The 15,762-nt window shown below is 37.1% G+C and overlaps 1 protein-coding gene across 1 annotated transcript in view; it reads right to left on the bottom strand.

Moving 5' to 3' along the window:
* The window catches only part of Hex-A (Hexokinase A), a 30,775-nt gene extending 23,820 nt beyond the window's left edge, over positions 1-6,955 (bottom strand). Inside the window, exon 1 of the mRNA XM_074099462.1 lies at positions 6,650-6,955. Within this exon, the coding sequence (XP_073955563.1) occupies positions 6,650-6,676 (27 nt within the window). The 5' untranslated portion in view covers positions 6,677-6,955. The remainder of the gene's footprint in view (positions 1-6,649) is intronic.
* Positions 6,956-15,762: the final 8,807 nt, after the last annotated feature.

Here is a 15,762-nt window from a genome sequence, read left to right as displayed (position 1 = left end):
AGCACTGCTTGCCCCAAATTACCTGAGATGTGTCTGTCTGTTTGACCCTAATGATGTCAAAATAATATGGAATGTTATTTTTTCTTAGAGAAACGCGTCGTCTATGATTTTGCACCTGTGATAATATTTTTTTTAATTTTAGGCATTATCTTAAGAGACCTAGAGTCTAGATTAGTTTTTAACTGTTTGTAAATAACAGGTAAGACCAGCTAAATATGTGGTCTACCACCCTAAAGTTGATAATCGTGCATGTCATAAAACAATAATGCCAACAGACGTGTCTGTCAACTTAAAAGTTCGACTTATTTATTAATATTAATTTGATAGGAAATTGTTTACAAATCGATAGATCACTTATTTGGCTGATGGTATGGTACATAATATAAGTAAGTGTATCCATTATGAGTTCATGTATTTCAGCGTCTTGTTTACTTCAAAAACTGTTGAACCCGGAGTTAATTCCTATCATAAGTATTCTCGCTAATCGGAGTTCACAAAGCTTTTTGATAACATTGGGTTACTTAACAATCCTTTAGGTATTAATATACAAGGAAAATAAACAAGTCGCTTGCCTTAGGCACGTAAGGATTACATTTATGACTGAAATTGCGATGACGATGCCATTTGCGGGGAATTACTAACTGCCAGGCCAACCCACTTACTGACATTATTTATTATGACTGTACAATACGGCGGTTAGTCGCAGAAGCAAACCACCACCATTACTATCACCATTACCACCATACCACCATTGAGTAATTTGCACATTGCATTACTGCAGAGACCAGTAAGTAAGCCATCCTGGACGAATAGAAGTGGTCGAAGCTTGTATAGTGCTTTTCTCAAAAATGATAGGTGATAATGAAATGACGGTGATTGTGATATGATGATGATGATGGTGAGAATAATGATGATAATGTTAATTGTGATGATGATAGTGATAGTGATGATGATTAATGGTGATGGTGGATGGTGATGACGATGGTGATGCTGATGTTAGTGATTGATGATGATTGTTAGTAATGGTGATGATGATGATGGTTGATTTGATGGTAATGACGGTGACGATGATGATGATTGTTAGTGATGATGATGATGATGATGGTCGTTGATAGTGATGAAGATGATGATGGTTGGTAGTGATGATGACGATGATGATGATGATGATGATAATGATGACATGGACCCATTTCAAAATAGGCACTACTTAGTTAACTACACCCAACACTGCCGCTCGGCCCGCGCGCGTTTGTGAGGGTGACACTTTCCCGTCCGGCGTCCCCGATAATACCGGGATGGAAATACCGACCCTGTTTTTCGTGTACACGGCCATAGAAGCTCACGTCAGTTTCTATGGGCGTGTACACAAAAAACAGGGTCGGTATTTCCATGACGGTATTATCCGGGCCGGAAAAGAGTGTCACCCGTTTCCGTTTGTGACGGGTTCCAAATTTTTAAAAGAACCCATTATTGTCCAGAAACCAATTTCAATCTTACTTCCTGGACAGTTCGAAACCCGTTATTGTCCAGGAAGTAAATTTCATACTTACTTTTTGGACACTAGCAACTAATCTCCAGAATGAGTTACTTTCTACGATGTTTTTGATGACGTAACATTTCATACCATTTTTGAGAAAGGTATTTTTTCTTCTATGCTTTAATTTCATCATAACCGCACTAAATACCCAGCTCAAAGCGGGACTTTTCTGCTCTAGAGCAGAAAAAATGTATGAGTAGTACATTGTGTCTTAAGGGTAAATAAGGAATTAAAAACGAGGGTCTAGAAGCTTTTAAGTACCTATTTACAAGTACTAAAATAATATAGAATTGTACTTTAGCATGAAGTCGCCACAAACCTTTGCAATTTGCATTAAATATGTACTTTATTCGGATGACTAATTACAAGACACACTATACCATACAATACGCTATACATGCCTACTGATTCTATTTCAAATTTACTAAGAAATGTTTGTCATTCTTGTACCGTGTGTAAAAACAAAAACGAATTTGAAGATAAATTATTATATTTTTGGATCCACTTCAGTCTTTACTGAAAATAGAATATATTCTATATTAATAATTTCGTCAAGGGGTACGGTAGACTCGAACGAAATGCACATCAAATTGAAGAGCGTAAAAAATTAGTCAATCCGAGTCGACAACTTGTAGGCGGAAAATTCGGATTATCGAGTATTTTCAATATAAACTTGAAAAAATTACTAAGTATATAATGGCGTTGCGAAGTAAACATGTCAAAGTCATCACATCAAAGTGGCGTTAGTGTCACGTCATCACGTGTCACAGGTTTGCATTTCGTTCTCAATTGTGAGTTGTGACCTCTTAAGGGCCCCACACACGGTACGATTCGTCGATTTTAATCAGATCGATCGTACAGACGAATCGTACCGTATATGGGGCCCTTTAGGTCTAATTTCTTTGATTATGAGACAGAGACATCATAGTTATTTGGGCGAATAAGATTTAGGAGAAATATCTACTAGAGAAATACCGATACGTAGGTTAGCTGTGAAAGTACGTTTGTGATAATATTAAGGCTGGGAATATACGTCAGATTTTTCGATAAGTACGACAGTCTTTACACTGGCAAAATTTTTTTTCAAACATGTTATTATGATTGGTTTTTTGGAATCTTTTTTGTATTTTTTATTTCAATTCCAAATTTTTACTTTTACGGTCATGTTATTATGAGTTTTACCCGACATTTTACCCGAGCGAAGCCGGGTTTTCATCTAGTCTATAATAATAATTTCGTACCGGTCTACGGTAGACTCGAACGAAATGCACATCAAATAGAAGAGCGTAAAAAATTAGTTAATCCGAGTCGACAAGTTGTAGGTGGAAAATTCGGATTATCGAGTATTTTCAATAAAAAATGGAATAAATTACTAAGTATATATATTAATGGCGTTGCGAAGTAAACATGTCAATGTGGCGTTGGTGTCACGTCATCACGCGACACGGGTGTCACAGATCCGTATTTTGTTCTCCATTATGACCTCTTAGGTCTAATTTCTTTGATTATGAGACAGAAAATCATAGTTATTTGGTTAAAGAAGATTTAAGAGAAATATCTACTGGTGAAATACCGATACATTGGTTAGCTGTGAAAGTATTTGTAGTAATATTAAGGCTGGGAATATACGTCAGATTTTTCGATAAAATATTAATAATTTCGTACCGGTCTACGGTAGACTCGAACGAAATGCACATCAAATTGAAGAGCGTAAAAAATTAGTAAATCCGAGTCGACAACTTGTAGGTGGAAAATTCGGATTATCGAGTATTTTCAATAAAAAATGGAATAAATTACTAAGTATATATATTAATGGCGTTGCGAAGTAAACATGTCAATGTGGCGTTGGTGTCACGTCATCACGCGACACGGGTGTCACAGATTCGTATTTTGTTCTCCATTATGACCTCTTAGGTCTAATTTCTTTGATTATGAGACAGAAAATCATAGTTATTTGGTTAAAGAAGATTTAAGAGAAATATCTACTGGTGAAATACTGATACATCGGTTAGCTGTGAAAGTATTTGTAGTAATATTAAGGCTGGGAATATACGTCAGATTCTTCGATAAATACGATAGTCTTTAGAGTGACAAAAATTTTTGTTTACAAACTACTTAATATCATTATTCTGAGTCTACATTTTACCCGAGCGAAGCCAGGTTTTCATCTAGTTTAGATATATTTTTACCCTTACAGTTTTAGTACAGGCTATAAATTTTATTGTTTGCAAAATAGTGTTAATTACGACTACGAAAGGGGAGATCCCTACAATTGTAGCTTATTGCAACATTTACAACGTGACAGTGACAACGTGACTATAGGTACTGTCTACTGCACTGACTTATAATTTTTACGCGACTGTCCGCACGAGGGCTCTGAACTTAAAATTTAACAATCGGGCACAGAATCGGGACCCATTCAAAATCATGACCAGCTCCCAGGTCCCGACTGTTAAACTTACTTTTAACAAAGTCATACTACTAGACAATCTAGACATGTTTTATTCTTTTCAGTTTTTATTTTTTTTTGAGTCAGTCGGGTTTTTTGATTTTTTTTTAGTTTTGACTGGGTATCTTCTATCTATACATATAATAATTGAGTTAAGTTTGCACCTGTATCTTATGACGCTACTTAGGAAGGAGGTGCAGACTTATTTTCAAGTGTTGTACGACTCGAGTACCCTGCTACACTAACAGATGGCGCTGATTTTGCCAAATTGACTAAGTTTAGAAGAGGGGGTACGGATATCAAGAAATTTAACTGAATAGGTACTTAATTGATTAATTAATACAACAAAATTAAACGACAATAAATTAATTGCCACACATTTCAAAGTGCCATCTTATGGGGACCTATGAAACAAACGAGTTAACATAGTTAGGTACGCAGTGGTTACATCAACACTCATATTCAACACGCGTATAATAATTTAATAGAAAAATGTCATGAATTATTCCTAATTTAATTATATCCGGAATACGGAAATTCGTCGAAGAACTAAAGTCACTGGCATAGCTCGAAAAATTATATGCAAGTTGAAGTGGCAATTGGCAGGCCACATCGCTCGAAGAACAGATATCTGTTGGGGGAGAAGTCTTCGAGGAGCGGCGACCGGAAGACGAAGCGTTGGCAGGCCTCCCTCCAGGTGGAATGACGACATCGTGAGACTTGCGGGAAACCGGTGGATGCAAGTCAGTGGCGAGTTGTCGTTCATTGTAATTTATTTGTATTGTAATATTATTGATAAGGTATATGTATTTTAGTCTGTAAGGTATTTATTGTATGGGCCAAGTTGCCCGAAATTAATGGATTTATTACGAGTATTATTATTATTGTGGCGTTTTAAGGGGTAGACCTTTGTCCAGCAGTGGACCTCTTCCGGCTGATGATGAAAAATTATATCGCATCCATATTCATACGTATTGCCTCTTTTAAGCACTTAATAATGGCCACGAAGGTGAGTACTTGAAAAAAAAAAACATTTTTCTCTTTAAATTTCAAACGATTTCGGAATTGGGACTCGCATTTTATAGGTGTTACCATGCCTTCCCGAAAAAAAAACGAACCTTTTGCGAAAGTCTCGCAGCGCATTAAGACTACCAAGGGCACGGTCTCAGGAGTCTGAGGAAGACCGCGATGGGAGACAGGCCGCTTCGCTTTCGGCTGAAACGGCAAGCCAGCGCGAGGCTGGGTTGCGATCCCAAAGACATGTACGCAATCTTTGAGATCACTAGATGTAGGAAAATAGTAAGCGAAGAATAAAAATAATATTTCTTGAGCAATATAGATGTGAAATATTATTTTTATTCTTCGCTTACTATTTTCCTACATCAAGTGATCATGATCAGATTTTTCAGTTGATTGTTTAACCTTAGTTTGAAGGGATTTTTCGAAAATTCCACGAAAACGGCCAATGCGGGACATTAACTTAATTCCTATCGAGTATTGTGTAAATATAAAAATCTACGCAGACGAAGTTGCGGGCTAAAGCTAGTTTCGAATACTTTCTTGTTATTGACGACCACAATTGTTGTTCTATTATTTCCGAGGGCTACACAATATAGATAAATAACCTAACCATAAAAAATCATTTTTAATAAAAATAAATAAATAAATATCACGAGACAATTCACACCAATTGACCTAGTCCCAAAGTAAGCTTAGCAAAGCTTGTGTTATGGGTACTAAGCAACGGATAAATATAATGATATAGATATAGATACATACTTAAATACATATTAAACACCCAAGACCCGAGAACAAACATTCATTTTTTTTTATACAAATATCTGCCCCGACACGGGAATCGAACCCGGGACCTCAAGCTTCGCAGTCAGGTTCTCTAACCACTAGGCCATCTGGTCGTCTAATACTAGCTTTTTTTGCCGACTGTACTTGCATTGTCACCCAAATTACATTTGCATACCAAGTTTTAAGTCGATGCAATTAACCGTTGAAGAGTTCCGTCCTGCGGAGACATCCTGGCTGGACTACCAGGATGTCACTACTAAATTATTGTATTATCACGCGATTTACATAAGTATTCCAAATTTTAAGTCAATATGGCTACTGGATGTTGATCAAATTTAACTTGCAAGATTTGATTATAGACAGACAGACAGACAACGGGACAGATGAAACTACATAAAAGCTTGTAAAAACATAATTTTAATTTACCATACCAATAATAAAAAATAGGTACCTACGTACGTAGGTTTGAAAACCTGGCAAACTCAAGAGTCAAACGCCACCTTTTCCACTATATACTTCTGACTCTACTGTTAGGTTTAAGTTGATACTTGACTGTCAGTATTATAGTTCATAATAATGAAACATCGTAACTATCATAAAAAACGTGTTTATTTATAATGCGTAGGTATTACATAATTTTTTAAAGTACGGTCATCTACATACTCGTATGTATATAAATGCGATCTAAAAAAACTTTACCTACGTAGTGCTCAATAGGAAGAAAAACGTTGCTTTATACACCTGATTCGATGCAAGTAAAATTCATTAAACGTAGGTTACCTATCCTAAAATCCTAACTCGTAATTCTTCCTCTATTTGTAAGCGTATTTTATTTGTACCTATGCAATGATTAAACTTACCTTAAAGTCCACTAGATCGTTAGACATGTTAGCGGTTGTGTCTTCGGCGTTCGACGTCAGCTGGCAGAGGTTATTCAATGTTCAACGGACCGCTCCGATGCACCAAGCGACACTCACAGCAGGAAAATACGCGAAAACTTTAACAATACCGCCTTTTCTATAACCCCCCACAATAAACTACTTTATCTTTACGGTTACAATAAGCTTTATCTAAATAAAACCCCTTATACAACGAGATATTATGAAGTTATCTGTTTTTACAGAAATTCTTGAACAATAAACCTTAGAATTGTATCTTTTGATAAGTTATAGTGTTATCGTGGTGGTCCTGAGCGAACTACGGCGGTGCGAATGTTGTTATGTAACGGTGAGAAATTTGGCACAGGGCATCATGAAACTTGGATGACAACCAAAATTGAAATGCGCGGCGTAACAGTGGATTTACCGGGTGACACGGATGTTACAAATTGACAGGTAGAACGGAAACGGAAATAAAAGCATCTTAAACATCGCAATAGGTATACCTGGGATTTATTGCATGTTTTACGAGCTCAATGCTTGCTCAATGTGATTATGATTGTATTTACCTTAAGTCTGTGATTAAGACTCGACTCGACTGTTTATGTTTATAAGAAGGAACGAGAATGAGGCTTGCAAATTAAACAAAAAACGTCCGAAAAAAAACGCCGACAAACAAACGCCGCAAAAATTATACACTACCTAGCTGTTGCCCGCGACTTCATCTGCGATGATTTCGTTTATCCCTTTCCCGCGGGGACTATGCCGATTTCCCGCAAAATTAGCCTAAGTTAATTTTGGATAAGTACCTAGTAATATTTTTTTTTATCTAAGCGTCGTCGGTGTCGGCGGACCGCTAAGGTTAACAGGAAACTAAAGTAGGTAAATATGCTAAGCTGTATGTAAGCTAAGATGTCCATTTAAATGAATAAACACAAGAATAAAATTTAACACATACGAGTATGTTGTATTTTTTAAAGTATTACCCTTAGCGATCCTGCCTGATTTGGTGCTTATGGGACCTAATTGAAGGCATTCCTAGACGAACGCAAAAAAATAATTCTAATGGATTCATAAAATGACGGAGTTCTGAGGTAACAAACATAAAAAAATACAACCGAATTGATAACCTCCTCCTTTTTTGAAGTCGGTTAAAAAGTACCTACCTGGAATTGTTCAGTAAAACCAAGAAGGAAATACATATACTTCCAGTGTCACACTGAAAGCAGCAGATAGTTGAGTTTATTAGACTGAACAGCCTTGTAAATCAATATTTTTCAGGTTTTTTTTTAATTCTGTAACAATCGTTTTCAATGTGTACGACGTCAACGTGATGACCTCATCTTGAATCAAAGTTCCGAATATTCCGATGAAAAACTTTAATTTTTGTTGACCATTTGTCCATTTGGAAAAATATCGTACCTAGTTGCATTACACCATTTACACCGCGGTAATCGAAGAAAATAATACCTATGTACATACGAACGAATTCCTGGGACTTTTTACACAGTAGGTAACTAGCTTCTTAACATTTGTACTGGGGGCCTACCACGCTCTCTTAATACGATTCAGTTTAGGCTCTAAACTGAACTGCATCGCTATTTCGTACCACGACGTTACTTTTGCGATTCAGTTCAAGCACGGTCCAGCGACAGCGATACAGACATTTTCATTCACTCACTTCAAGCGGTTTTCGACAGTTTCGTACCATGACGCTTAACTTGAGTGGGAACTGAATCGCTTCAGTGTCAAATTTAGCGATTCAGTATAAGTTACTCATTCTGTCAATACTTTTGGAATTTTAAGTGTTTTACTTGAAATATTTTTAACTTTCAAGAACTTTTAAACTTTTATTCAAGTTTTGTAACTTTTCATAGGCACTCACGACATTGTGCTTCTTCACTCCTCATTGATAAAACTAATTTTTCAATGAGAAGAGACTCGTCGATTAGTGACAGCGTAAACATTTTATTTGTAATCAACACAACGGTTGCTAAGAACACGGAATGACATAGAGTTATGGTTTTCCAAAATAAAGAGGTTTTAGTATACAGTATTTGGTTTGCATATAGCGGCATCCCTTTCGCGACTTAGCGTTTCAGTTTCGGACCAGAGACAATATCGGTCTTTCATTCACTTGTAAACCATTGAGACTCAGCTCTGAGAAATAAACGTCGTGGTACCAATTTCGACGATTCAGTTTAGGTGCCTAAATTGAACTGCTCTGCGTTTCGGTCGTTTATGAAAGATCATGGTAGGCCCCCAGCACAATTGACTACGTTTAAACCTTGAACAAGAATTATGCATAATTGCCAGAGAAATTTTATCATCCATATAACTTTATGTACGCGATAAGAGAACCTTATTCGCCACCCGCCTTCTTATCAAATACCAGTCAAGTGCGAGTGAACTCCCGGGTCTAAAATATGCTCTGGAGACTTCATTCATCAACGCCTTTTTATTTCACATTAATACACTGTAGCTAAACAATTTTTTATTTATTTTATATTTTATTCCCCATTGTGCACCCAAATTCAAAATATATTTATTTATGTAATATTTTCGTGTTTGCTTCACATAAATATGTATCAAATCCTATCCTATTCTATAATCCTATTTAGCGTCATGTATGTCTATCTGTTCTATGTTTGTTTTATGGCGTTAAATAAATGTATTTTCTTTCTTTCTTTCAAATTTAAATTTAATCGGTCAAGTATATTCGGAGAAAATAAATTACGATAAACGTAACACACATGACTTCATAAGTGTTCTGATTTTTATTCGATAATATTATTATGGAACGCACCAAAAATAACCAAGTTATAGCCATAACCAATAAAAAAATATATAACGCCAAGTTTAAATGATTCCAAAAAATCGTAAAAATAATGTTCGAACTGTTGAAAGTCGGTGCTTTTGAACGAGCCAGCAGAATGACAAAACCCAATACCTACTTAGATAGTATTTAGGTGTATACGACCATACATATCCTTAGGATCCATTCATTAGATCCTGACTTGAAAAGTAGTACATTGTGTCTTAGTCAAAGTCAAAGTCAAAGTCAAAATATCTTTATTCAATTTAGGCTATAACAAGCACTTATGAATGTCAAGAAAAATCTACCACCACATCTTAAGGGCGGTAAACAAGGAATTACGAACGAGTCTATTAGAAGTCCGAAGTCGAAGACTTGAGGGCTTTAATGAGTCGATGTACGTAATTCTAGTACCGCCCGTGCGACATACAATGTTGTTCATCACATTTGCGAGTAAAATTGTATATTTGTAAAAGAAAAACTAATATTTAAAATTGCCGATACCGCTGACTGCGCTCTTGGCAGGGCTAGCCTCCGCACCGAACGCAGCATGTGCCCGAAGTGCGCGCGCCGCGCTCCTGCACGCCATGCAGTATCACACTCATTTACCGACCTTGGGCTTCATGACAAGGAAATTAGTACGGGCAATGACTCATTTACCGACCACGGGTTTCATGACAAGCACATTAAGGTCGAGGGTTTTATTTGGGGTGTTGCAACCAAGGTTGCCTGCATGTTTCGACACTGATTACGAACAAGTCTGATATTTTTTTTTTTCAAATTGCTTCATTCATATATGATGAAGTTTTGAGATAACAAAAAACAATAAAAATTCAGATTGGTTTTTTGGAATCTTTTTGTATTTTTATTTCAATTCCCATTTTTTTTTACTTTTACGGTCATTCTGTAAAACCTAAATTGAAAATACAAACTGAAATATAGATGCACAGAAAAACCAGAAAAATAAGACCAGCACTGGGAATCGAACCCAGGTCCTCGGTATTTCGTACCACGTGCTATACCGCTACACCAGTGATTCCCAAAGTGGTCCAGGTGGACCCCCAGGGATCCACGGGAGACTTGCTGGGGGTCTACGTAGGCGTGAACAAAAAATGGGGGTCCATAAGATGTTAATGGGGGTCCACGAAAATTTATCTGCTTTTGATAGTAAAGAGCAAAAATGTAAGCATAGTTTTTATAAGGGCCTACCTACATTGTTTTAAGTACCTAACTAAGCAGATAATATTTTAATAGGGCAAGTGACTGGACAGAACTCAGAAGCGACACAATTTTTATTTTTTGGAGACTAAGAATGTGGTAGAAATGTAGCAGCAGGGGGTCCACCGAAACCAGTAAAATTTTGAAAGTGGTCCACGAGAAAAATAAGTTTGGGAACTACTGCGCTACACCACTGCTGGTCAACGGTACAGACACGAATTTCCCCTATGCACCACATATCTCAGCTTGTTTGTTTCTTATTTAGCCACTTAAGCAGTGACGCTCTAGCGACATCTATACCGTTGCCCTCATCGAGAAACTTTCGGCATTCCATTGGAACTAACCGCTCACCCGGACAAGAGATATCGTTAAGCAATCAAATTAAGATTGGTTTTTTGGAATCTTTCTGTATTTTTTATTTCAATTACAAAAATTCCGGAAATTCAAATTCAAATTTTCAAGTTTTTTTCGGAATACCGAGGACCTGGGTTCGATTCCCAGTGCTGGTCTTATTTTTCTGGTTTTTCTGAGCATCTATATTTCAGTTTGTATTTTCAATAAAAATTCGACCGAACTGATAACCAACCTCCACCTTTTTTGAAGTCGGTTAAAAAATTATCTTCGGGTAGAAAGCTATCATCGCCATATGGCTATCGGTGTTAAGTTAAGACCCTTTTAAACGTGCGGACATGGAAATTATGTTGATAATGGAAGCTTAAAGATCCATAAATATTTTATAGTATAGTATGTACGACAACAATACTCATATCTTCGACGTTGATAATTTTAATTGGTTTCTTAGTGATATTGGACTTGTTTCAAGTCTCTTCGTATTAAAAATACTCAAATTGATTGTATTTGTTCTAATAGTAATCAATAGTGAAGTGGGAAGCATAGACATAATTTCGGAAATAGCGAGCGACTCAGTGGCAGGCAGCTATACTTTTTTTACTAAATTGACCATTCGTGCTAGCGTTTCTTTCAAAAACTTCTTTTTTACGCTTCGCAAACCAAAATAAATAAAGGAATGTAATAACTTATTGTGTTATTCTCATTAGAAATGTAAATCACTCGCTGTCGGATTTTTAGACCTTACTCGTACTTATTGCCAAATTTCATAACTCTATGTCAATGTGTTGTAAGCTCAGTTTGCAGGTGGTAGGACCTTGTGCAAGGTCCGCCCGGATTGCTTCCACCATCTTGCTCGCTAATCCTGCCGTGAAGAAGCAGTGCTTGCCCTGTTGTGTTTCGGCGTGGAGAGTAAGACAGCCGGTAAAATTACTGGCACTTGAGGTATCCCATCTTAGGCCTCTAGGTTGGCAATGCATCTGCAGTACCCCTGGTGTTGCAGATGTTTATGGGCGGTGATGATCTCTTACCATCGGGAGACCCACTTGCTCGTTTGCCATCCAGTCAAATAAAAAAAAATAGTCAACGTAGGTAAACATCGCAGCTATCTGGGGGAATTAGCACTTACGCGATTGACAATACGCCTATGATGGCGATGATCGTATCTTAAATAAATACATTTGGATAGGTACCTATGCTCTGTTACATGCACTTAACAATTACTGAAGACCATGCTTACGAACTCTTTTTTTTTTCTGTGTAGTTTGATTGAACTAGTTAACCCCAGGTAGGGTTTCCATATGAAAAAAACCCGACTGCCTTATAACCTATAAAATGAAGAAAATGAGTCTAGTGGTCTAGAACTCTGTCAAGTAGCTAATTTAGAGTTCAACAGTCGGGGCCCATTACCACAGAATATATTAAGAATTTTTGAGCATCATGATTTAAATGGGTCCCGACGTTGAACTTTAAATTAGAGCAGCTACTTAACAGAGTTCTAGACCACTAGACTCATTTTCTTCCTTTAATAGTTTATAAGGCAGTCGGGGTTATTGCTTCGCCATATTTTTTTACGCAGACGCCATATTGAAATATTATACCTATAGCCTATGTCATTACGACAGTTATGACGAATCCAATGATACCTCATATGTTAAAATCCGTCTAGCCGTTTAGGCTGCAGCGAGGACCAAACCCATACATACATACGCTCGAAAAACATAACCCTCCTTCGGGCAGTCGGGTAAAAATGAAAAGTCCTGACATTTCTTGTAACAGATTTGACGTAGGGAGTAGGGAGCAGGGGGGGGGACAGTCGCCTATACCGTACTAATTCATGTCGATAGCGCCGCCATCTCCTTTATCTAACCTAAAATAAAACAGATTGTTGTCGTTTGTTTCAGATAGATGTCACTGAAAGCTTGAGATCACAAAATTTTATTTATTAAAAAATATTTTGTCGTTGAGAATTACCGCAAAAATGAACTATATTTTCGAAATTGACAATCGTATTGTAATTTCTAATACATATAAAAGTCACATAATTGTATCCGCTCAGTCGTTACAAATATTTTTTGTGTAGCAACCCTCTATGTCAGGCCAGGCGTCTATTCGCGCTCAACAAGGAACAAGATGGCTACGTTACAATCGAAACTCAAGTGCTCAGACCACATAAAAAGTAAAGACAGTGCTGCAAACGGAAAATTGAGGCTGGTTTAAACTTAAGAAGACTGAATTCAAGCGGTCTCACTTCTCTTTGCAGCCCTGTTTTTAGTTTTTATGTGGTTTGAGCTGGGAAGCAAATCCAGTAAAGTAAAAGAATACCTGTGACTATTAATAGCTATACGTATGGATGGATATATACATCAATGGTACTAGTTACGAAATGCAGACGGCGCTTCAAAACCGTCTGCATGAATGAGACGAGAGAGGGCTCTCTTTTCCCCGTATATTATACTACTCTTTGGTAGGGAGGACGTGCCGGCACGACGCTGCGCCACGACACTTCCATTGTGACTCGAAAATTATCCATACAAATGTATGATTAATTTTCGTGTCACAATGGTAAAAATTACCTACCTAACATAACCTAGTTCTAACACATATTTTGTGTCACCGTCTCTCGGTCTATTATTAATGAAAAAATGAAGACCAAAAAGTTGCACGCCTTAATGCTACTTGCATGCATGCATTAGTTAGAACTAGGTTATGTTAAGTAGGTAATTTTTACCATTGTGACACGAAAATTAATCATACATTTGTATGGATACCGGTAAAATATAGAAGGTACCTACCGGCGGCCCAATCGCGTGGGCGTTAATCGAACGTGTCGGATAAATAACGAGTGTCGAACGATTTGTTCCACAAAAATGATTGTGTTTTCCGATACTTAGTCGATGAAAAAGATGTAGGTGGTAGCGTAATGCCATACTTCTCCGGTGTGGCTTACAGCCCGCCATACCGATGCGAATACATTAATTAAAAAAAAAACAATTCAACCATTTGTTCCAGGCTAATTTTTGCACAGCTAATCATCGTCGAGTAGAAATACACAATGCCATACTTTTCTGTCGGTTCCAAATGGTCGCCATACCGCCGCAAAGGAGTATTTTTTTTTCTTTCGCAAAAAGATTTGTATCGTACTGTACTGACGTATGGCTACCATACCGATTCCCCCCTGGGGGTGGGGGTGGGGGCGCGTTTGATTTTAATGAAAATTTGCAAAGTAGAATATTTCGCAAACAGATCACTGAATCGAAAAATCGTCCGGGCAATCCCCCAATTATTTTAAAAGACCTATCCAACGATACCCCACACTACTTATAGGGTTAGTCGAGAAAAAAAAATCACCCCCACTTTACGTCTATGGGAGGTACCCTAAAAAATATTTTTTGTTTTTTTTTTATTTACCACTGTCGGTGTGACTGATATTACCTAATGCCAAATTACAGCTTTGTACTACTAACGGTCTCTGAGCTAAGACGCGGACGGACGGACAGACAGACAGACAGACAGATGAACAGACGTGGCGAAACTATAAAGGTTCCTAGTTGACTACGGCATTCTAAAAAGTAGTTGCCTTTTTCAAGCATTTTACATCACAATCATCATCAAAATCTCGTTTATTCTATTCTGTACTGCCGTGCTTTTCCTCAGTTTATAACATATTATGTACTTAGATGTACAATTGTACATGCATGTATTGGCTCTGTGCATGACATCAGCGCCACCTAGCGTCCGCAACTTTTTTGGCTCTGATGCTCTGACGTTTTGAAATTTCATCGCGACTACATTATGACAAAAATCAAACCTATAACGTATTAATTTATAATACAAAATTACTGTAATACCGTGATTTGGGTGGACAAAAGGTTGTGAATTCATTTTTGGTCATTAAAATTATATGAGGTAAGTAAAATTTATACAAAATGTGTTTTATTTTCGTTATGTCAGGGTTTGTTTACTTCATGTTTAGTTGTACTGTTCTTATATCGCGAGTAATAAATTAAATATCGTTTTCAGATCAAAATGAGTATTATTTTAAAGACCGATTTTGTGAGTATCACTCAATATAAAATTTCAACAACAAACCGTTTCATAAGGAAAATTGTTGCTGGACATGTCCGAGATGTAGAGGAATTAAGAACAAAACAGGGACAGTGTTATAATTCAAACTCGCATCGTAAAACAAACATCTATTACTAAAATTAGGTAGTTAAAGTCTATACAAATTGCTTTGTTAATGACAGATTCATATGAGTATGACTGATGACAGATCCTAGATTATTTCTTCTTTTGGCCACTATGAGCGCTGCGATAGATTTCATTACCCCCACCTAAGTAGTACTTCGTAATTTATGGGTAATTTTCAGGACGTCTATACATGTGACGCCATCTCTTGACGTATAGTGTTATCTTCACTTAGTGGCAGTAAGACGTCTAGTCGAGTACTTCGAGTAGGCACGTTTTCGATAAGATAAGAAATTGCTTGTGAGAATGCGGGTACTGGTAGTAAATGATAAGTACTAATGTTAAGCGACCAAAACTAAAGTTACGTTACGTAAAAAACTCTTTATTGCAAGACAAGAGATGTATGTGGCGCCATCTAGTAACATACCATGGTATTATTTTAGTTAAATAAAACACAGCAGTACTAGTAGCTCGGGTTGAACGTAAAAGATTTACAAGCTCTTTGACTTCGATGAGACTGTAT

Source organism: Choristoneura fumiferana, chromosome 16 (assembly GCF_025370935.1).
Source record: "Choristoneura fumiferana chromosome 16, NRCan_CFum_1, whole genome shotgun sequence".
In the NCBI taxonomy this organism is placed as follows: domain Eukaryota; kingdom Metazoa; phylum Arthropoda; class Insecta; order Lepidoptera; family Tortricidae; genus Choristoneura; species Choristoneura fumiferana.
This window is presented reverse-complemented; position numbering and strand designations above follow the sequence as displayed.